Raw genomic sequence first — 24,332 nt, forward strand, 5'->3', positions numbered from 1 at the left:
TTTTCAGCTTTATATCGTTTCCTCTCAGTCAAATAAAACAATAGATCTCAATGCATTTTACATGAACACAAACATTTTCAATAAACATTTTTCTGGGTAAATACAAAAACAGATATTCGTATCATTTTAAGGTCTGTATTCATGCAGAAGTAAAATGTCTTTTTATACAGGAAGGAAATGCCTGTTTTATACAGAGTATCTTCATTCAGATTACACAAACAGTACGCCGGGTCATGTTTTCAGTGGAAATTACATATATATATATAATTCATTTTGTTTAAACACTCAAGAAAGGCCACTAGTTTCCTGTGCAAGTTGCAATCTTTATAAAACATCAATATTCATTTATCAATAACACAAAGCTAACAGAAAAATGATCACTGCATTATCTAATGTTCAACAGCACATAATTACTGGAGAATTCTGAACTCTGGAGATATTAAGTACACTCAGCTGCACAGGCAAGTGTGTAAGGATGAGAAACAACTTTATTGCCAAAGAAAATGGCAATGTATTATTTAATTAAATGAAACAGACCAGATTTTGCAGTTCTGTGACCTAATAATGGTAATGCATGGAACAAAAATTGTGCATTAAATCAGAATAAGTAATAAGTTATTGTTTTATGCAATGAGATAACAATAGAAAATTAGCTATTGTGCTACAGTCGGTCTAATGATGCTTAGTAGGAAAAGGAAACATTAGCAGATATGATTTGCAAAGGGAAATGGAACCTTTCTGTTAAGCATGAATACTGACGTCATGACAAGGTTTAATTGGTCGAGATACAAATAATTATTTTTTAAGATCTTGAAAATAACCTTAACTTGGGCAAGCTTCAGCCAGTTATTCGGTACTTATGTAATATCTGGGCTACGTTTTTCTTATGAGACCGCGTCCGCTCGCCACGCTTCGGCCACGGTGGCTCACTGCGCTCGCCACACTTTATAAAATCAACTCCATGCGTAGTTGGATAGTAGGGGTATGAAAAAATGGGGTGCATTTAACATGGGAGCCCAGATAATACATAAGTACCGGTTATTCTATCCCTGCCGAAATTTTCCTGACTGTCGTAAAATCGACACTCTTCCGATGAATTTACATTCGACCTATTAAATCCAAGTGCCGATTTTTTGACTGTCGGAAAAACCATCATGGTTAGAAAACATGTGGACATGGTCAGAAAACATGTGGATCAGCGAAGTACTCGCTGATCCACTTTTTTCCGTGGATGCAGATTCTACTTTAAACCAAGTCAAAGCTACATCTGCGGAAACTCCGGCTCAAAATGGCCGCATTGAATAGGTATGTTTGGATTTTTCAGCTAGCCAAAAAATCCATCCAAGACTGAATACCACCCTATGCCTGCATTTAGTTAGGGAAGAATTCAGACTACCTAACTGACCATTGAGCAGGCCAGTGTCTATCATGCCACAATCATATGGGCCAATCAGGCTAGCATTTTAAATTGTTTAAATGGGTCTGAGAAATTAAGGATTAGGGAATGCTAGATGCAGAGAATGTTCTATAATTATATGTGTGTGTGTGTGTGTGTGTGTGTGTTAATAGATACATTTATCCAAAATAAGTAAAGTATTCATACATAGAGGGAATTAAATTGTGCTGTACATATCAACAATATACTGTACTGTGATGATGTTGCAAGTTTCCTATGGGGAATTAGGGTAAACTTGTGAATCCAGGAGATACTGTAAATTTTGCTATTCATGAATGACACATTGCCTTGACACTGAAGACTTGAATTTCCCCCATAAAAGTATGTCCAGTAAACTACTGTAATGTCCCATTGCATTACTGAAATTTAATATGTGGGTAAAGGAGCATAGTTTTATAATCATGCCTGCTAGTGGCATATTAAACAGAGACAGTCCACGGAAGCCTAAAACTTCACATACAGTATTTAAGTGACTGCTTTGCAATTTCTAGATATTGTATTTTGTGAACACTGCCCAGGATCCATGTAATGTACATTCTACTGTCATATTTTTTACTTCATCCTTTCGCCATCCATCAAGGTTGCCACCATGGCAAATGTTTATCAAGAGTCAGACATCCATCTATCGTATAGGATAGCTACAGTGACACAAACATCAGAGATGGATTCATATTTATTTATCTTTAGCAACCCATGGAAAGTAAATCTACTGTCTAGATAATGTTTTGTCATATCTTTATATTCAGATAACAGCCTAACACATTTTCCAAGCTACTTTTGTTATTCCATCCACTAAAGACAGTCACAGAGCCAAGATCTCAAGATGCCAACAATGATTATGTGCACAAGTTATATTCTGTGATTGATACCACACAAATAAAATGAGAAGAATTTTCATGTTTAGTTATACAAGTTGATAAATAAAAATGTCTAATCCCGTGATCGGTGGTATCCCGGGATTTGGCCTTAAAATGCCGGGACACGTGCAGTCTAATGCCTGGCAGCGCCTAAACGGGTGCTCAGACGCTGTCTGGGTTTTCCCATACCCAGCAGTACGGCTCTAAGCAGCATGACTACATGAGAGGTCACGCTGCGCAGGCCACACAGCCATACAGCCCAGCTTGTCCTCGGCGCGCTGCCCACCCTCCCGGCCGCACCACACATATAAGTAAATATTCCGGGATTGGGCATTTTTCAATCCCGAATTCCGGGATAGAAAAAAATGCCCCGGGATTGGCATCCTTAGTCTAGACACAACTTCTTACACAACATTCAAGCACAGAGTAAGCAGGTGAAAGGGAGCACTTTAAGGACCTACAGTAATCTAGTTAAAAAAGTTTAAAAAGCTATGGTCATGAATGTACATTACCGATAAATGCATGTGCATTATAATGCAATTTTCATTCAATATTTTTTTAATTGTATGTTTGTTCAAAGCTTGGACAAGGTACATTCTCAGATCAAAAGTAGGACAACACAGGCATTATTGGTCTGGACAAATCACATTGGGACAATCCAAACTCTGTTTGCCAATTGGTTGAGTGTTTAATTGTTCTAATTTCTCAATGTTTCTTTATGATGTGTAGGCAAGAAAGGTTAATGTGTTGAATATGTTATTACTAATATAATATACCAGTTTAAAAAGATACAGAACACTATTTTTTCATCTGATATCTTCTATGAATGTTGATATTTCCATCTGAAAAAAGTGACACAATTGAACATTCTCTGCCCTTAAAGCTTTGAAATATTTTTTTCTGATTGGTACAAAATACTAAGTGCTACATAACTAAATATTTGATTTTTTTTTCTATATATTTTTTAGCTGCAAGAACTGCAAAATACATATTGTAATGTATAATTTTAATCAAGCCAATAAGTTTAGTTGTGTTTTGTATTTAATGCATAATTGTGATAGTGTAATCACAGCCAGGAAAAAACCCAACAGATAAATACTTTGGAACATAAAGTTTCATGGAAACAGTTCCTCATATGTAAAATTTCTAACAAATATATATATATATATATATTTATATATTTAGAAACTAAAATGGTACAAGAATAAGCCAGTAGTAATATTAGTGTAAAAGAAACTTCACATGATTTATATAGAAATCCATCTTTAATTTAATGTAGTACCGTTCACAAGGATAACACTTTCAAAAAGATGGGACATATTTAGGGAGGTAGATTTCCGGCAATACGAAAAGTTCTGGCACTGTTATATTTATATATCTATATATATGTAATATGGCTAATATTATATGACTAGGTTTGTTTCCCAGAGCATGTTCACATTAAAATAACTATATTTAACAGTAAGTACTGTGCTATATAAATCTCCTCTTCCAGTATTATTCTCTATTTTACAATTAATCTTCTTATTTCAAATTGAAACCTTAAAACACAACTGCAGCATTTAATATATTTTAGAGGCAATGTTAGAATATATTTATGGTAAAAAAAAAAAATGTAATCTCGTTTTTTAATGAACACTATTTCCTTACCCAGAAAAAAAAATTCTGTGCAGTAGAAAAATTTGTCTGTTTCAAATATAAAGCCCTAAGCTCAACCAACATATTTAATACATATTTATTATTTTTTTAACCACAAAATTAACACAAAGCAGAGCACTGATAGCATAAAAAATATACAAACGCCAAAATTAGACTGTCATTTTGGCAATATAATGATTACTCCACGTATATCAGCAACATTAAAATATATTTTACAATATATTTTACCATACTTTCCATATAATAATTTAAATAGAAAATGTTCCATTGTTAGGCGTAGATGTAAAGAATACAACAATTATACATGCGTTTCAATGTAAGAGTGCGTGTGAGATAGGGACTGTATAAGGGCATCTACTTCAGAGGAGACGCTTTCACAGTCCTTTGCATCACTTTTCTGACAGATGTCCAAAAAAAGGTCAAGATATGATTGCTTCCATTCCTGAAAGTCTCTAGATGTCAATTCTGGGTTCTCCAAAATTTTATCAATAATAGCTACTTCTCCTTCTTTGGCCTGAAAAACATGAAATAAGCATTACTTAATATAAGTAGGGTCTACATTTAAAAATCACTGAGGAAAGAAAATTTTCGTATATAATATTAAATTAAATAAATTATGCCAAGAGTCCAAAAGTTTAAATATTAAACTATACAAATTTAAGTATAATGAAAAAAAAATAAAAAAATAAAATAAAAATATATAATGTCTGTATAATACACTGAAAAACAATTTACTGTAGTTTTTGAAAATATATTATTTCAAATTCGAGTGATGCGGTAATTCTGCTTGGTACACTGTTTAAAGAATGTGGATCATTAAACTTTTATAGGGGAACTTAACCCAGATATCCATTTTCAAGGTATGTTGTTAAACATTTACAAAGGTGACAGCCTCTACCATTCTTTCCTGGACTGGGAATATCACCTGCGACAGCCAGTCACAAAACATTAAGAAATGTACTGATGCTGTCAACTGCACCAGAGACCATTTTCTGGCGACAATTTGTATACATCTATAAGGCTACAAGTAAGAGAAATCCCCCATTAAATAATAGATAATTCTTTACAGACAAGTGTGGCGTAAGGAGATGATTCACACCAGCCATAAGGACAGATGTAGTAAGCCTTGAAATGTGATAAAAAAGGAGAGAGATGAAGTACCAGGCTTTCAGCTCCTAACTGGCAGGTTACAGACTGTGGGCCAGATGCATTAAGCTTCAAAAAGGAATACAATGGAGAGTGATAAACAACCCGCCAATCAGTTCCTGTCTGACCATTTTTAAACCCAGCCTGCAACATGGCAGACAGGAGCTGATTGGCTGGCTGTTTATCATTCTCCGTTTTATCACTTTTTGAAGCTAAGTACATCTAGCCCCTTATTTGAAAAATTAAAGTTAGGATCTGGCTGGTTGATACTATGTGGTGGATAGAACTCTTCTGGCTTAGTCTGTCTACCAATTTAAAGTAGGAAGCTACACAGATAAGACATATTTACATCTTGTCTGCCAAAGCTGGTGTGCTGTGTCTCTCTTCCCGGACAGCTCCAATGAGCATGCGCGAGAGATCTAGTTATTATCCCAAGATCTCACATGCAGCCCGGAGCTGGAAGAGCTGTCCCTGCAGTGGTGTTAGGGCAATGACAGCTGCAGCTATCAAAATTACTAGCTACAGGTGTTGGAATGGTCAATGCTACGGACTAATCATACATTGCTCACAGCATCTGTGCACTACAGTATCTTTTAGGTAGGAGTGCCAATATAGCATAGCTCCCCTTTCATTGCACACACTTCTCTACATTCATATATGGGGAAGATGCAATATCAGCGCACATAACAGCACATGTACCAATTTATCTCTCTCCACTTTTCAAGGATTAGCACATCTGTCCCTATAGGGATTATCCACACATAAAACTCTCACAGCATCGTAGTGGAGTCCAGAATACCTTTAAAATACTACTGAGTTTTTATTTTATTTTACTTATCACCACTCTTATTCATGTAATGCTCTGTAAAACATATGCACATTTACCTAGTAGAGGTTTTTGAGACTTTTTATCCCCCAGAACATAGAACATTTGTGTGTCTGTGCGTAATTGTCCGAGTGTCTGTGTGTCAGCATCAGTGTGTCAGCATCCGGGTGTGGATGTCTGTGTGTCAGCATCAGTGTGTAAGCATCCGGGTGTGGATGTCTGTGTGTCAGCATCCGTAGTGTGTGTGTCTGTGTGTCAGCGTGTCACTGTCCGTGTGTCAGGAATTGTGTGTTTGTGGGTAATTGTCCAAGTGTCTGTGTGTCAGCATCAGTGTGTCAGCATCAGTCTGTGTGACAGCATCTATATGTCAGCTTCTCTCTGTGTGTTAACATCCACTGGCGTAACTATAGCACCGCAGCCGCCGCCACCGCGGGGGGTGCTGTGCATATGGGGGCGCTGGGGGCTGCGGTGCTATAGTTACACCTCCCCCCAATCCTCCGCAGGCTTACCTATTTTGCTGGTCCCGGCGGCTCCGTTCTTCTGCTGAGGACCACCACAAAATGGCCGCCCCCATATAGCACACAGTTCTCTGAAACTGTCTGCTGTATGGGGGTGGCCATTTTGTGGTGGTCCTCAGCAGAAGAACGGAGCCGCCGGGACCAGCGCGAAAGGTAAGGCTGCGGGGGATTGGGGGGGGTTTGAATGGGCGGCGCCCAAAACGTAGCTACGCCGCTGTTAACATCAGTGTGTCAGTGTCCATCTGTAAGCGAGTCTCTCCGTTTAACAATGTCTGTCTGTGTAAGTCTGTGTGTCAATATTCCTACAGTATGTCAGACTTTTAGCTGTGTGCCCATCTGTCAGCAATTATCTGTCCTTGTGTCAGTGTCTGTGTGTTAGCATTGGTGCATTTATGTGTCAGCATCATTCTGTCAGTGGTCAAGTCTGTCAGAGTGCCAGTCTGTCCATGTGTCAGCATCTGTCTGTCAGTGTCTTAGTCTGTCTGTGTGTCCATATGTTAGTGTCTGTGTGTCAGTCTATCAATTTGTCAATGTCCATGTATAATATTCGGTTTGTCAGCGTCTGTCTGTCAGTGTGCCAACATGTGTATGGGGCCAGGAGCAGGCAAGACATATTATTTTAATATTATAAAAGTTACGCGTGAGAAGCTAAAAAATAGATATTTAGGGGAGGAGGGGTGGTAGGCTACAGTTTTGCCTAGGGCACATGGAAGCCTAGCACCGGCCCTATCTGCTACAATGTTACTACATGAGGTGGTGCTGCTGCAATGCATATATATATATATATATATATATATATATATATATATATATCACGCAGTGGCGTAACTATAAATTTTGCTCCCCCCTGCCAAAAAGTTTGTGGCACCCCCCCCCCTCTCCCGGGCTCCTCTCCAGCGTGTTTCTCCAGCATGAGGTGATGATGTCACATGCATAACGGAAAAGCTGAAGCACAATAGAGGAAGAGAGACCAGCAGACACTGATGATTCCCTTGGCTCCGACGCATCCCAGGCTGCCCTAGCACGCCCATCCTGTACACAGTAGCCAATAGCTGGCTCTGTGTACAGTCATTTGAATCAGTGGGGGGGATTTGTCGTTTCTGCCATGGCTGCACCCGCGCTGCAGCTGACTCACCTCCGGTGCTCAGCCAGTTGGCAGTGGAAGGCAGCAGCATCTCAGTGCGTCCAGCAGGTGCTGGCGCCCACATAGACCCCACTGTGGCTTGCTCCCCCAAGCGGCAGCTGGGGCTGCCTTACAGTAGCAAAAAATCAGCTACTGGTACCAGGAACATAACTTCTTGCCACCCTTGCAAATGCACCTCCACCAGCTCCCTTGTGCACCTGCATGTTCTCCTCTGCATTCATGATTAGCAGGAGCATCGCTCCCCACTACCTAACAACAGACTCTCACAGTATGCTGTACAGAAAGTGGAAGCGTATGTACACATGCTAACATACAGGCCATGATGCAAACTGCATACAGGCCGTTGGCAACCTCACCATTTTTCAGTTTTAGATGCCTTAGTAAATCTTCCCCTTTGTATTAATGTGTCAGAGACCGTGTTTGTAATGGAGAAAAAACTGCATTAAAATTTCAGTATACAGCATGTGCGTCTTAAAAAAGTTACAAGAGGGGGGCAAGACAAAGAGGGACAAAGTGTATCGCTGAACCTCATTCTACTAATTACTAGTTACAACACTGAGTTAAAGAACATAGAAGTGTTCAAAATAACACTCAAACCAAAGTGAGAAGATCTCTAGTGAAACTTCTAGAGACACTCACCTAGAGCAGTCACTTCCCCTAAATACACAGGCTTATCCCTGTTGGACTATTATTGAGTTGTACACTGTGGGTAGAGAGGACATTAACAATTGCTTAATAGAGGTTCCACAGAAACTGTGACATAACAGTACACTTGACCCACATGTAAAAGCATTTACAGTATTATGCAGAAGTCATGTTTTTTTGCAGGATACAAACTAAGTACTCAGAGATCATATGCAAAGTACTGGCCTGCCTAATAATACAATATAAATGTACACTAGTCATATCTATAGTATAAATTATGTATAGGTTTACAAATCCATAAATAAATAATTAAATTTGGTAACACACTTCAAGTTTAAGTGCCAAAAAACATTAATTCCTTCCAGCATCAGGGTTGATTGCAAACCATTCATCCTCAAATGAATAGCCAAGGTAAGTAACAGTAAACCGTTCTGTATTTAGAACCAGTATCAGTGACATTGCGGTGAATCTCAAGGGCAAAGTTCACAACCCCAACAAAGGGAGGGAGGTGTCCCTGACCAATCGGAGCTATGGTCAGAACAGCAATAATGTCATGTGTGCAAAGTGTCATTACCTGATAATGCTTACTGGTACAGCGGTGAGACCCACTGTCATTTCTAACAAATACTTTAACGGTTATATTTTACTGATTAACACATGACCATGGTTGATTGACCATGTGGCGCCATACAATGAAGTTTAAGCGACAGAGGCCCCAGGAAACTATGTGCCATGGGAGTCTCTCCACTATAAATCCACCACGGAACAGCAATTTAGCGATTCGCACGTCAGGAAGCACCGACCAACGCGTTTCGTAACAAGGGACTTCGTCAGGAGGCATGTTGGATGGTAAGTATGGTAACATATAAATAGCCGGCTAATTACCCGCAATAAGAAACAGCTTTCACCAATTTAAGCCGCATTTGTTCCATAATAAAAAAGATATATACACAATGGAGCAACTTTAACAGATTCAAGCCACTGAAATAAAGTGTTCATCACTGGCCGAAATTACAAACAATATAGAATCCACAATTTTAATAATAGTATTTGAATTAGATTCCTTTTTTTAAAGAAATGTGTGCAATCTGAAATCGTACACTAAGTATTCCACTCAGATCTTAATGGTGTTAGAAAATTTTGAATGGAAAGATTCTTATAGATTGTGTACAATTGACGTTGAGGCACTGTATACCTCCATACCTCATGAGGGAGGATTACGTGCCATTAAATAATACCTGGATAAAGATGAGACTATTAATGATGCTTTCCAGGAATTCGTCATTGAAAGTATTAAGATTGTTATGACTAACAATGTTTTCGTTTTTCAGGGGAAATATTTTTTGCAGCTATGTGGGGTAGCCATGGGGGCACACTATGCCCATAGCCTTGCGGATTTACCCATTTGTATAAAAACAATATTCTTGGTTACCATGGTTATATCGACGATATTGTGATTATTTGGGATGGGGAGGAGTCTCTTTTTAATGAGTTTATGACAAATATTAATATTAATGAATATAATTTACGTTTCACTTCCAAAACCGATAAAAATAAAATCTAATTTTTAGATCTTTTGCTTGATACCACCAATTGGTCTAAAGACAATAGAACAATTGAAACTTGTACATATATTAAGAAAGTTGATAACAACAGTTATGTCCACTTCAACAGCTGCCATCATAAAAAATGGGTTAAGAATATTCCTTATTTACAATTTATAAGGGTACGCAGAAACTGTGCAGAGTTGAGAGTTGTAAAGTACGAGCTTTGAAACGAGATAGAAAAGATCTGTTAAAATACAGGGAAAAACCGTGTGGTTAGACTAATTCAGTTCAGTTGGGTTAGTCGGATATCGGGAGCACTCCTTATGACGGATGTTTTTTATAAGGACTTTTGCGCAGAGTGGAACTTTGTATGTGTATATATATATATATATATATATATATATATATATATATATGAAAAGGGGGGGATTGGGGTGCGCTACTAGATATAAACTCTGTACCTCCCAAAACACAATTATAATAACATTTATATAGAATTTCTTTAAAATTTCATTAAAATTTCATTTTCTTGAATTTTCATCCACAATGATTAGACCCAGTCCATGTCTGGAAAAATATTTCTTTTATTCTGATCTTTAATAAAAGAAATATTTTTCCAGACATGGACTGGGTCTAATCATTGTGGATGAAAATTCAAGAAAATGAAATTTTAATGAAATTTTAAAGAAATTCTATATAAATGTTATTATAATTGTGTTTTGGGAGGTACAGAGTTTATATCTAGTAGCGCACCCCAATCCCCCCCTTTTCCTATTCATTACTATATTGTTCCTCACTAACAGGAGGAACTTTGGTGGTGCTGCACACACAAATTAGCGCAGAAACAGAGTCAACCCCCCTCTTTTATATATATATATATATATATATATATATATATAGATGTTATTTAAAAAAAAACTTTCAAAATAATGTAATTATAAATACAAGGCTAATAAGGAGAATTCTTATCTGAAGGGATGACAAACAAAAGGTAGAGACTACTTTATGAAGGTACACTAGGCTAAAGCAATTATGTTATAGGGGTACACTAGGCTAAAGCGATGACATTATGGGTGTACACTAGGCTAAAGCGATGACATTATGGGTGTACACTAGGCTAAAGCGATGACATTATGGGTGTACACTAGGCTAAAGCTTAGGGCACGGAGAACCCATGCACTTGCTCAGCTACTAGCTATTCTGAATGATATGTTAAAAGCTCTTTCTGCAAAAAACTCTTTATGAAAGGTTGCTGGAAAGTCTAAAAGGTTTTGGTCTGTCATTAGAAAACACGCTTGGCACAAGTAATAGGGGCCATATCTGTTATATATTTAGCCAGATCTGTCACTCAACCCCTGTGGAGAACGTTCCTGTGAAGAACAGTTTCACTTTCATGTGTCTGACGTTCCACCCCCTTGACATCACCTCCCCCCGCCCAGCCAGGGCTACAGTACACGCCCACCATCCACCATTACTCCACAGCCACCATCCACCATTACTCCTGCACATCCCTACCCTCTGCCAGGACCCCCGCGACCCCCCTCCCGCGATTCGCGGGACCCCCCGTGACCCCCCCCTCCCGCGAATCGCGGGACCCCCGCGACCCCCCCTCCCGCGAATCGCGGGACCCCCGCGACCCCCCCTCCCGCGAATCGCGGGACCCCCGCGCCCCCCCCTCCCGCGAATCGCGGGACCACCGCGACCCCCACCTCCCGCGATTCGCGGGACCCCCGCGACCCCCCCCCTCCCGCGATTTGCGGAACCCCCGTGACCCCCCCTCCCGCCATTCGCAGGACCCCGCACCCCCCCTCCCGCGATTCGCGGGACCCCCGCGACCCCCCCCCCTCCCGCGAATCGTGGGACCCCCCTCCCGCGAATCGCGGGACCCCCGCGACCCCCCCTCCCGCGATTTGCGGAACCCCCGCGACCCCCCCTCCCGCCATTCGCAGGACCCCGCACCCCCCCTCCCGCCATTCGCGGGACCCCCGCTTTCCACCCTCCCGCATGTCGCGGGACCCCCGCGACCCCCCTCCCGTGATTCGCGGGACCCCCGCGAACCCCCCCTCCCGTGATTCGCGGGACCCCCGCGAACCCCCCCTCCCGCGATTCGCGGGACCCCCGCGAACCCCCCCTCCCGCGATTCGCGGGACCCCCGCGAACCCCCCCTCCCGCGATTCGCGGGACCCCCGCGACCCCCCTCCCGTGATTCGCGGGACCCCCGCGACCACCCCGGTATCCGGACTATTGTTAGACAGCACTTACATCGACAGCCATTACATCGACACCATTAGTTCGACACCTCAATAGGTCGACATGGTTTTAGGTCGACATACCATTAGGTCGACATGTCATTATGTCGACAGCTCATTAGGTCGACAGCTCATTAGGTCGACTGCTCATTAGGTCGACAGCTCATTAGGTCGACAGCTCATTAGGTCGACATGTTTTTAGGTCGACACTGCCATTAGGTCGACAGTGTCTATGTCGACAGTCAAAAGGTCGACATGGGTTTTTTCACTGTTTATTGAGCCGACATGTGCCGACAGGCGGTATTTCATGCCCTACTATCCACTAGGGTGTGGTGGGAGAATAAAATAGTGTGCCGAGCGCAGCGAGGCACCGTGCCCGAAGCATAGCGAGCGGCTGCGGTACACTTCAAACTGTGTCCATGTCGACTGTGTCGACATTTCGGCCAAAAAACAGTGAAAACACCCATGTCGACCTTTTGACTGTCGACATAGACTCTGTCGACCTAATGGCAGTGTCGACCTAATGAGCTGTCGCCTTAATGAGCTGTCGACATAATGACATGTCGACCTAATTGTATGTCGACCTAAAACCATGTCGACCTATTGAGCTGTCGAACTAATGGTGTCGATGTAATGGCTGTCGATGTAAGTGCTGTCTAATATCCGTCCCAGACCCGACCACCCCCTCCCGCGATTCGCTGGACCTCCGCGACCACCCTCTCCCGCGAAACGCGGGACCCCCGCGACCCTCCCGCAAATCGCGGGACCCCAGCGACCCCTCCCTCCCGCGAGCCCCCTCCCGCGATTCGCAGGACCCCTGCATCCTCCCCTCCCGCGATTCGCGGGACCCCTGCGACCCCCCCCTCCCGGCATTAAAAGGGCCCCCCGCGACCCCCCCTCCCGCGATTCACGGCACCCCCCCCCCCTACTGTAATTTGCGACCCCCCTCCCGCAATTCGCGCCGCCCCCTCCCGCGATTCACGGAACCCCCCGTAGCGCCCCCCTCCCGCGATTTGCGGGCCCCCTCGGCACTTCTCGCGATTTGCGACCGCCCCCTAATTCACACATTCGGGGACCCCACCTCCCGCGATTCATGCCCCCCTCACGTAATTCACGGCACCCCCCACACCCCCCTTCCTGCGATTCGCAACCCCCCACGACCCCCCCTCCCGCGATTTGCGGGCACCCTCGGCACCTCTCGCGATTTGCGACCGCCCCGTAATTCACACATTCGGGGACCCTCCCTCCCGCGATTCATGCCCCCCTCACGCAATTCACGGCACCCCCCATACCCCCCTTCCTGCGATTCGGAACCCCCCACGACCCCCCCTCCCGCGATTCATGCCCCCTCCCGCGATTCACGGACCCCCGCACCACCCCCCTGCGCCCACCCTCCCTTGATTCACGCCCCCTCATGAAATTCACGACAACCCCCCACACCCCCCCTCCTGCGATTCGCAGCCCCCCCACGACCCCCGCCTCCTGCGATTCATGACCCCTCCCGTGATTCACGGACCCCCGCACCACCCCCCCTTGACTCACGGCACCCCACGCGCCCCTCCCGCAATTCGCGGACCTCCGCAACCCCCCCTCCCGCAATTCACTAACCCCGACAACCCCCCTCCCGCAATTTGCGGACCCCCCTTCCCACGATTCAAGCCCCCCCGCGCCCCCTCCCGCTAACCACGGATCCCCACACACCACCCCCCCTCCCGCAATTTGCAGACCCCCCAGACCCCCTTCCGGCAATTCCACCCCCCAGCGGACCACCGCGGCCCCCGCATTTCACGTACCCCCGTGACAATGGGGGATCCGGTACCACCACAAGCAGGTACCGCCCCTAGGTGGGAAATCTGGACCTGGCTGCCGCACTGCAGGTTTCCCCACTGCCCTCTGCACCAGCGCCACAACTTTTATCAATGTCCTGCCCACATACCACTATTATACAGCCTCCTGCTCTCATGCACGCTCACTCCCTCCCAGTGGGAGGAGACGCTCACCCACTGCCGGGAGCTGCATACTGTCCCCGACCCTCCTCCAGTTCTAGGGATGCCCATCGACCATCAATGATTTTCAAATAATCAATGGTTTATGGCCGATGTTGAATACTTTTGCCATCAATGTGGGAGGACACTGCCCTGCCTCCTGTTCTCCTGCCCCGTAACTTCCGCCAGTGGAGACCCGCTCACCCTGTGTTGCCCACATTCCCCTATCATGCTTTACCGCCCAGCCTCCTGCTCTCATGCACCCTAACTCCCACCCAGTCGGAGGAGACACTGACTCCTGTATTTCTGTGCTGCCACGCTGGACCCTCACCCACTGGCAGAAGCTGCACAGTGTCCACCACCCTCTTTAGTCCCCCGTATGCCCACACACCCCTATCACTACCCAGCTTCCTGCTCTCCTGAACCGTAACTTCCACCACTGGGTAATCGCTGACGCTGTGTTGCCCACATACCCCTATCATGCCTCATATCCCAGCCTCCTGCTCTCATGCACCCTAACTCCCACCCAGTAGGAGGAGACACTGACTCAGGGCCACCGTCCGGTACTCCTGTGCTGCCACGCTGGACCCTCACCCACTGCCAGAAGCTGCAATACAGGGCATCTTTCATACAATTCTAACCATATTTCTCACAATACAAATGTTCACAAATTAAGGGGCGTAGCCCCTTACGCCGGTGTGAAGAGCGCCCGTAGGGCGCGATGAATCACCTAGTAAGTAATATTCTGTTAATGATACGCAGTGCAGTAATCCGGTCACCATAGCAAATGTTTTCGCTGATCTGACCATTCTGCTCGACCTCCTTTAACCTAGAGTCACCACTTTACTCACTAATGAGCCTGTAATCACAGACCTCCTATTTGGAATCCAGAATGTTACAAGATCAGAAGTGCTAAAAACTACTATGCTATGCTTACAGCAGCTGCATGAGGCCTGCACCTACATTGTATATCTGCCTTTATACTTCTGCATCCTTAAATTACCAACAACATTATCGCTTGTGTGTTGGCTACTCCCACAAAGCTTTTTAACCATTTTCTCGCTACCACCAACACATTTGTAATGTTGTTTTATTTTACATATGCTATGCTTTGTAATAACAGTTTTTAGCAATGTTTTTTTTCTTTGCTTAAGCCAAGCACAGCCACCCAGTTATCAAATGCAAATACATAAATACATAACAAGTCTCTCTAAATCACAGCAGCACGGTGCCGTAGAGATTCGATTCTGAGCAGGATAATATCTGTGCGGCATGTGATCTCCTAATCTTCCTGCATCTTCCCTCTGAGTGCACCAGCTTCATCTCACAGACTATAAATATACTGGTGACTAAAAGAATCCAAGTGTTAGTGTGTGGGTGTTTGTGTGGTAAAGCACTTACACTGCAAGCTGCCTTGAGGCAGAGACTGATTTACATGATACAAATCTCTGTAAAAGTAGTATGTAATATGCAGGCATTATATACATAAACGTTAGTAACGTAAGTATCTGGAATGGCAAAAAATCATTTTAACATTTGCTTATCTAGGGGACATGTTGCGTATCTGCACACCAACTATTCTGTTTGGAGAGACCCCAATTTAAATAAATCGATAGTGGGGGTGCTGTTCCTCACAGTCAAATATGAGATATTTACAGGGAAGAGAAAAGGACTGTTAACGGGGAACGCACTAATAGTTGAAGGTATAATAAAATATAACTTTTATTTATGTTATCGGTAATATTCCCTGTATTACTATATACATATAGTAATACAGGAAATATCAACGATCACATAAATAAAAGGTATACAGTATTTTATTATACCTTCAACTATTAGTGCGTTCCCCGTTAACAGTCCTTTTCTCTTCCCTGTAAATATGACAAGAAATCATATAAGCAGAGCTGTTTCTAGACAAATCCACTGCCAGTTCAAAAACTATGATAAGCGCCTACCCCCATAAACATTGTAAAAAAAAAAAAAAAAAATTGGCCAAAAAGGGGGTGTGACCTTACTGTAGTCCATGTGGTATTATGGCAATGGGCGTGGCCATACACCTTACACTGACACAATAATGCTCCTTACCCAATATTATGTTGCACACAGTAATGCCCCAGACACCATATTATGACCCCCTATAATGATATCACACTGCCTGCTCGCTGTCAGGGGTTTCATGATTAATCCCCACTGCAGTCTCAGCACTGTTGCCCTGTTAACACTCATCAGAGTCTCCTTTACCGTCTACTAAATGTCCCTTCCAAAATGGCCGCCACCTCCTCCATACCCTCCAACATGACCCATTCCATTAGGTACAAAATGCTCTGTTTCTGGACTTCCTTGCCAGTGACAGTTACAGAGGTGGGACTGCACCACTGTCCAATATTCAAAAAGGGGAGCCACAGCTACTGCCACTCCATACATCTCTGTCCTGGACTCACTGGCAGTTGATGTGAACCCCCTCTTTGAATTTTGGACTGTGCTGGAGTCCCACCTCTGTAACTGCCACTGGCAGGGAAGTCCAGGAATAGAGCATTTTGTACCTAATGGAATGGGTCATGTTGGAGGGTATGCTCCTCTAACAACTTTCAGAAGTGTCTCCTATGAGGCAGTGGCCATTTTGGGTGGAATATTTGGTACTTATGTAGTATCTGGGCTGCCGATTTCTAAATCGGGTCGGATCGGGCACATCGCATCGCATCGCATGCGACCATCGGATGCGATGCGATGCGATGACCCGATTTTTCCATTGGAATCAATGTTAAAATTGACTGAGTCCATTTTAACATGGAATTCAATGGGAAAAAGGGGTCCTTTTCATACCCCTACTATCCAAGTGGGCATGGAGTTGGATATAAACCTGTGGCGAGCGTAGCGAGCCCGAAGCGTGGCGAGCGTAGCGAGCCCCGCAAGGAGACACAGAATACCGTTCGCTCGCCACGCTTCGGGCTCGGTGGCTCGCTACGCTCGCCACAGGTTTATATCCAACTCCATGCCCACTTGGATAGTAGGGGTATGAAAAGGACCCCTTTTTCCCATTGAATTCCATGTTAAAATGGACTCAGTCAATTTTAACATTGATTCCTATGGAAAAATCGGGTCATCGCATCCGATGGTCGCATGCGATGCGATGCGATATCGCATCGCATCGCATCTGATTGTATGCCTTAACTTAAGGCATACAATCAAAAAATCGGCAGCCCAGATACTACATAAGTACCGAATATTTTCAACAGTATCCATTCATCAGGCACTCATTCATCAAGTACAATAAACAACCCAGAATATTTTCTGAAAAGAATACTACATTTTGGGAGTGTTGCTGTAAGCATATATAAATACACACACACAGTTGCTAAATTATTGAGGACACCCTTCTAATACGATGTTCACAGATCAACACAAAATACCTGTGGGATAGATTTTCTGTATATAGCACACAGATATTGAGCACTGTTTTCCAGAAAAATAGTCAATCACATCAGTATAATTTTGTTGTGTGAGAGGAAACAAGCCCCCCCCCCCAAAAAAGTACAAAAAAGTTTGTGTATGTATGTATATATATATATATATATATATATATATATATATTATATAGACATAGATATAGTGTTAATTGTAGCACTCGCCATCTTTGAAAACCCATGCAGTTCCTCTTCCCTGCCTGGGGTGTTGCTTTCTGCTGTAGTAGCACAGTGTGGTCTGTATATAAGCCCTGATATGCAAACCAGACCTGTACTAGAAACACCACACTTGCTGTTGAGGAGACACACTGCTGGATTCTACACTTGGTTTCGAATCCATATGAAACATTCCTTCTAAAACAGAAAGTATAGGACACTCATCATTTGATTTTACTGGAGATACTCTGCATTTATAGATACCCATTATAATAAATGAAACGCGTAGGGTTTCAAATCCATCATGTTTCCATTCTAACTGTAATGAGCCAATGAACAGATTTGCAATTTTAAGTTTTTAATAAAAATATTTTGTTACTATACGGATGTGTAACAAATGTTGGAATAACAGTCTTTCACCTTGAAAACTTGTGGTGAAAATTTAAAGGTGGTGGAATTTGCTGGCACGCTTTATTATTACCATTTCTCTCCCTTGCCATCTCCGGCTAACGGGGGATTTATAGAGTAGCTGCTACTATTATTGTTGGTGCATCTAAGGTCACCTTTGTGTCAGATATATACAGATGGAGCTGGCCTGGTTCTTGCAGGGGCTGGCGATAGAACCGTCAGCCCCCGCCATCCGTCAGAAGGGGCATGCGTGCATAAGATGCTTGTACGTCCTATTCTGATGGAGCTTCCCACTGCCGTCCGCCGCATCCCAATCCGCCGTTGCCGGTCCCCACCACCTCCCCACAACCCCCTAACCCTGCCCGTCTCCCTGAAGGGGAAACGGGCAGGGTTCCGCCGCCCAGCCGCAGAGTGACAGACGTGCGTGTGTGTGAGACGCTTGCGCATCCCAGTCTAATGGAGTCCCTCTCAGCCAGCACTCGCCAACGGGGACATTCTGGTGAGCCCTGGAGCTGACAGAGGGGCTCCATCTGTACAGCTATATATATATGTCTAGTGTCTGTGTGGCTCTGAAACACTGCCATCTGTTGGCAGCAAGTGAAACTACATCTACTAGCTTTCGAAACATTAGGTTTCAGCAGGCTTACTAATTATAGGATATAGATATATATAGTTGCAAGGAATCACATACACTGGATAAGATGAAGTCTTGGTCTTTATTTTGTAGCAGGTACACAGCTTACCAGGTAATCAGCATAAGCAAGCAAGGTTACAGCATTGCTGCATACAGGAGTCACAGCATAGTACAAACTCTTCAGAAGGCTCCAGTGGTCCCTACCATAGACCACACCCCGGCCTATCACTTGTGCAGCTATTCCACCAGCCCAATGATTTGAAATCAGCAGTAGTTCTCTTTATAGTATAAGAGAATCAGGTGAAAGCTTAGGACAAAATCCTATGCTTTCACTTGATGCTCTTTATACTATACTCTGCACTCCCTCCTGATAATATAACAGGATATGATCCTATAATGCTGCTTTCACACCGCAAAACCTGCTTTGACCCGGTTTTTTAAACCTTTCTTAAAATGGGTCAGAGCAAGTTAAACCACTTTCACATTGCATGTTGTAAACGGTATATTACTGGTTAATTACCTTTTTTGTACCTTTCACATTAAACCCATTTTACCCATTGAAAACAGTTGTGGTTGTGGGCAGTAACATCATGCGCTGGACATCATGGTGTGTGCTGTATTTTAAAGTCGCCAGCACCCTATAAGGGACTCGATCAGCCCTCAGCTTTGTACTGTGTGAAGAACGTTGCTGCCTTGGTGCTGCAAAGCTGGGGAGAGAGGAATCTTGCCCTGAGGGTTGCGGCCTCCACCCTCGTCGAAGCCGTGGCCTGTGCTCACCTCCCTGCCGGCTGGATGGGCAGTGGGGACCCACAGCCAGTGCCCTCTCATCCCGACTAACCCGCTGTACCCTCAGGTACGTCGGACGTAGTTGTGGCTCCGTGTCCCGCCGTTCCCGCATCCCCTGCCTTCCTCTTTGTGTGCCTCGGTGGGACCGCTGGGGAGGCAGAGGGGTTCCTGCGGCAGATGGGCAGTCAGCGGCGGGATCCCTGCGGAGGATGGGAACTAGTAGCCCTAGTTCGCATCTGCCACTGGGACCCCACCGCTGACTTCCCACCTGCCGCAGAGACCCCGCAGAGATTCCCAGCAATGCAAGGACCACGCTAGCCAGGTACCAGGGGAAGGGGGGGGGACCCCACTGGCCAGGTACCAGGGGAAGGGGGGGACCGGTGTGGGGTCCAAAATACTGGATCAGACCCATTCACACTGCAAAAATAATGGGTCTGAACGTGTAGGATACCATTTTGAATTAGCGGTTTTCTTGTACCGGTAATTTAAAACTGGCGCTATCACACTGCAGTTGAAAATCGGCAAATTACTGGGTTATAGCTGCGGTGTGAAAGGGGTATAAGAGAATCACAGGACACTAATTGTGCCATAACTACCTGAATATATTTTAAAAACCGCAACTGTTATCTGATTGGTCACACAACAAAATCAAAGTGATCTGCTTTAAGGCAACTGCTAATTCCAAATCATATACAGTATATAATCTGTAATATCAATCACTCTTGGTGAATCTCATGAACAATAGGGGCTGATCACACTGATATTTTTCAGTGATCTGCCTGATATATTTATAACAGTAAGAATTCTGCATTATCCAGATTGTGCACGATCTGACCATAATATTTTTTCACGACCACTATTGGCAGATTTGATCGTCACCACCAATTAATCTGAAGAGACTAACCTATCATAATACACATGGTTATAATAGAGAGTACTGTGACCTCGTGTGGTTATGTGAAGAATTAACTTGTGAGCACCATATACCACATTGTAATATATGAAAGACCGAATAAAAAAACAACAAAAAGAAAAACACAAAAAATTATTCTAAAAAAAGAGGTACAGGGGCCCATTAAAACATACACCTGACAATTCACTCATACAAGAGATTATGGGCAGTATTCAATGAGAAAAGTTCTCCGTCTTTTGTGGAGAATTTGTGCTTTTTTCGCCTTGGACGGAGCATTTTGCTCTCCAAAAGCGAGCAAGCCTATTCAATGTGAAATGTTCTCCGTCTTTCTAACTGATTTTCGCCGTCTCTCTCCGTGTAGAAATTCTCCATCTTTTGATGGAGAGCTGGAATGTGAACTTTTAATCTAAAAGGCTTTTGTATTTAATTTTGGTGTCAAAAAATCAGGAATTTTTTTCTGTGAAGGGGCATGTGATTTTTATTCATGTGCTTATAGCACATGAATATATATTTAATTTTTAAAAAAATATTTTTTTTAATTTTTTTTTTTTTTACACAGTGCAGCCAGCAGGGGGCCGGAGCGCTCGAGCCGCTCATTAGATATTCATATATTCACTGCACCCGTATGCACGTTCGGGTACAGTGAATACTGGGTCCCCCGCTGGCTATAGGGGGGGGCAGCCTGTGCTGCCTGGGTCCCAGGGGGGCCCCCTACCCTCACATATGTTCTGTGGCATCCAGGGAGACTTTAATCTCCCTGGATGCCACGTCCCTGTCAGCTCCCTGCCGCGGACGCTCGTCCGCTGCAGGGGTTAAGACTCGCCGCGAGTGGCGGCGAGTCTTAAAAACATTGAATAGTGGGAGCAGGAGAGGCAGCGAGCCCTCCGGAACACGGAGAGTGCACGGCGAGCAAAAAAAAATGCTCGCCATGAACGGAGAATATCTTCATTGAATACTGCCCTATATCATAAATCAGTGCACTCTTAGGGAGCCACCTTATTTTAACACAATTTGGTGTTTTTTTTTCCGTTTTTTTTACTTTACAGTAATGTGTTTTATATTTTGCAAATTCTTAATCCATCCAATAAAGATTAAATTGTATTTAAAATTACACCTGCACCACATAAACGACATCTTTTTTCTCTTGTTGTTATCTCATATGTTTATATCCCCAAAAATGTGCAGGTATAGATGCATCCTCATACACTGTTACCTTTCTCAGTGCACAAGTGCCAATGTGACTACTTGCATTGAGCGTCTTTTTAGCCTCTATTTGCATCTTTATAATTGCACCACTTCATTTGATATCTGTCACTTGTATGTCTGTGTGCACTTGAATCTGTAAAGGAAGTGCTATGATGCAGCAGCCACAGCTTTTTTTCAGGTGTCTTGTATATATATAGACTCACAACACACCACAACAATGCAGCTTCACAACGCATATATTGCCGTGTGACTGAGTATAAGATGCTAATTAAGGTGAAAAAAGATGCTGCACCACTCACTGTGGTGTAATTGCGTCAGGCTTTTCATGCCTTATGGTATATTGAAGCTAGGTATAAGAGGAAAGTAGAAGGTACAGATGGAGCCATGCTTATTCATCCCGACAGCGTGCCTAGATTAGGGTTTTGGCACACCACTGTTGGAGGGCTCTCAGATGCATTGAGGTGCGTTGAGGCAGGACAACATACAGCATGCTATTGCATCTCCACCACTGGGCAGATAATGCACCACTAATCCAGAGGCAGATGGATATACAGGCCACGCACCACGCCATTCGCAGAGAATGGGACTCACGTGCATGTGAGAGGCTTGCGCGCCCCAATGCATGCGCGTCTCATTCTCAGTGAATTTCTCAAGAATTTCATAAAAGTAGCCAAAAGTCGTCACCCTGCCCCATTGGGCTGGCTTTATTAGCCTGCGTGAGACAGGGGGCAGGCAGTCTGACGGTGGAGGAGGAGCTGGGAAGAGCTCCTGGAGATGCCAATGCAGCAGTCAGTGCAAAAGAGCTTTAAGGCCACTGCCCCGAGTGAAGATCAAAGATAAAGACGCCAGAGGAAGCCCTGGAAAGGTGGTGGATTCCTCCAGCATGCAGTAGAGCATAAAGGCTGCTGCCCCTAGGTAAAGGTCCAGAGAAATAAATTAGGTACTTGTGTATTTGCAGGGTGCTCAATTTACATACGTACGGCACCATAGGAAAATCACATTGCATGCAATTTTGCTGTACAATGCGATGTAATGTAATTTTCCTTAGTTAATTTTTAGTGCACCCCGGCACACGTATAGCATCGCATCCCATTTGCGGTGCGATGGGATCCGATTTTTCATTGTATAAGCACCCATGCGATGAAATGTGATGGTTCTTCATTTTAAAAGCACCCATGCACACCCCCACAATCCACGTCACCCAGAAGCGTGGCGTGCGCAGCGAGCCTCGCGAGGGGACGCGGTTATGCGTCCTCCCAACCTTTTCATACCCTCACTAATCGCATGCGATTTTGCGTGTGATGCGATGGGCAGTCAGGGTGCAGTGAATCAATTAACTAGTGAGATCGCATCACATCGCACGGCACGAAAACCTGCCATGCGATGCGATTTCACTACGCAGAATAGCCCACTAAGCAAATAGCTTAGTGGGCGCCCTGCTAATACACAAGTACCATAAAATATTAAAACAATCAGTGTTGTGTGGTGTATTTTTTGAAAATATTGCCTTTGCAGGTGAACTATAGGTACCAGCAGGACCTTAATGCTGATACTTGTGGTTCTCCAAATCCCAGCACGTGGTGCAGGCTTGCTGGAACCTGTAGTCTAACTGTAAAGGCCAATACTACTTTATGCAAAAGCTATCAACCCCACACCCACCAACCAGGGGTGCAGGGGATAGCCCCGGGCTTCAGCCAAGGCCTGGGGTGCCCTTTAGAATGGGGGCCCCTTTACTTGGGGGTTCCCCACTTTCCCAAGAATCCCTGTCCTGGGCTGACTAGTTAGGGAGGATAATGCTTTGGTCATGGGACTCCATCAAGTGTGATCTCTGGCTGTGGCATTAACACCCTGCTAGTAAAGCCCGTGCTGGATCTTAAAATATGGGGATTCACCAATTATTCAACAACCCCCCCCCCCCGTATTTTCAGAACCTGTGCAAGCTCCATGAGGCCGGTGCTAGTTCCTAAAATACAGGGGACCACGCTCATTTTCTCCCTCCGTGTTTTTGACCTTACTTCCTTTTCCTGTGAGCGACCTATGCTCCTAACATTGACTCATGAGCACAAGCACCAGTAAGTACATTAAGTGGCAGCAGTGACTACTAATAAATATATATATATATATATATATATATATACACACACACACACACACACACACACACACACACACACAAACACACACATACACACAGGGTTGAGTATCCCTTATCCAAAATGCACGGGACCAGAAGAATTTTGGATAACGGATTAATCCGTATTTCGGAATATTTTAATATTTCAATGATGTATTTTGATGTATCTTGCTTTTATTCTGTATAAACACATCAACCACATGAAATACACACAAATATATTTTATTTGTGCGTAAAACAAGGTTTCAAAACATGAAACATAGTTTGTGTACTATCTCAGGTACTGAATTTGAATGCCAAGCAATCATGTCTTGCGTCTTGCACATATATGTAGTGCCAGTTACATATTGGGCCGTACTCAATGAGAAAAATGACAACGTGCAGCGAATCCTGTTTAGGATTCGCTGCACATTCGCCACTGCCCGCCGTGTTCCGGAGCCTCGCCGGCTCCAGTATTCAACGACCGGCGAATTTTAACTCCTGCGGCGGATGCAGCAGGGAGCCTGAGCACGGCGGCAGGCAGGGAGATGGAAGTCTCCCTGCCTGCCCCAGAAGTTTGTGGGGGGGGGGGGAGGTGGGCTCCCCGGGTGCCAGGCAGC

At 44.3% G+C, this 24,332-nt stretch overlaps 1 protein-coding gene across 5 annotated transcripts in view; it reads right to left on the minus strand.

The window, feature by feature from the left end:
- Nucleotides 1-24,332, minus strand: part of CNKSR2 (connector enhancer of kinase suppressor of Ras 2) — a 326,527-nt gene continuing 302,195 nt past the window's right edge. For 4 of the 5 annotated variants that reach the window (XM_083172470.1, XM_083172469.1, XM_083172468.1 and 1 more), the window contains one exon: nt 1-4,486. In XM_083172470.1, the coding sequence (XP_083028596.1) occupies nt 4,271-4,486 (216 nt within the window). In that variant the 3' untranslated portion in view covers nt 1-4,270. The remainder of the gene's footprint in view (nt 4,487-24,332) is intronic. The other variant, XM_083172471.1, reaches the window with a different exon arrangement.

Source organism: Crinia signifera, chromosome 2 (assembly GCF_055691185.1).
Source record: "Crinia signifera chromosome 2, ASM5569118v1, whole genome shotgun sequence".
NCBI classification, from domain to species: domain Eukaryota; kingdom Metazoa; phylum Chordata; class Amphibia; order Anura; family Myobatrachidae; genus Crinia; species Crinia signifera.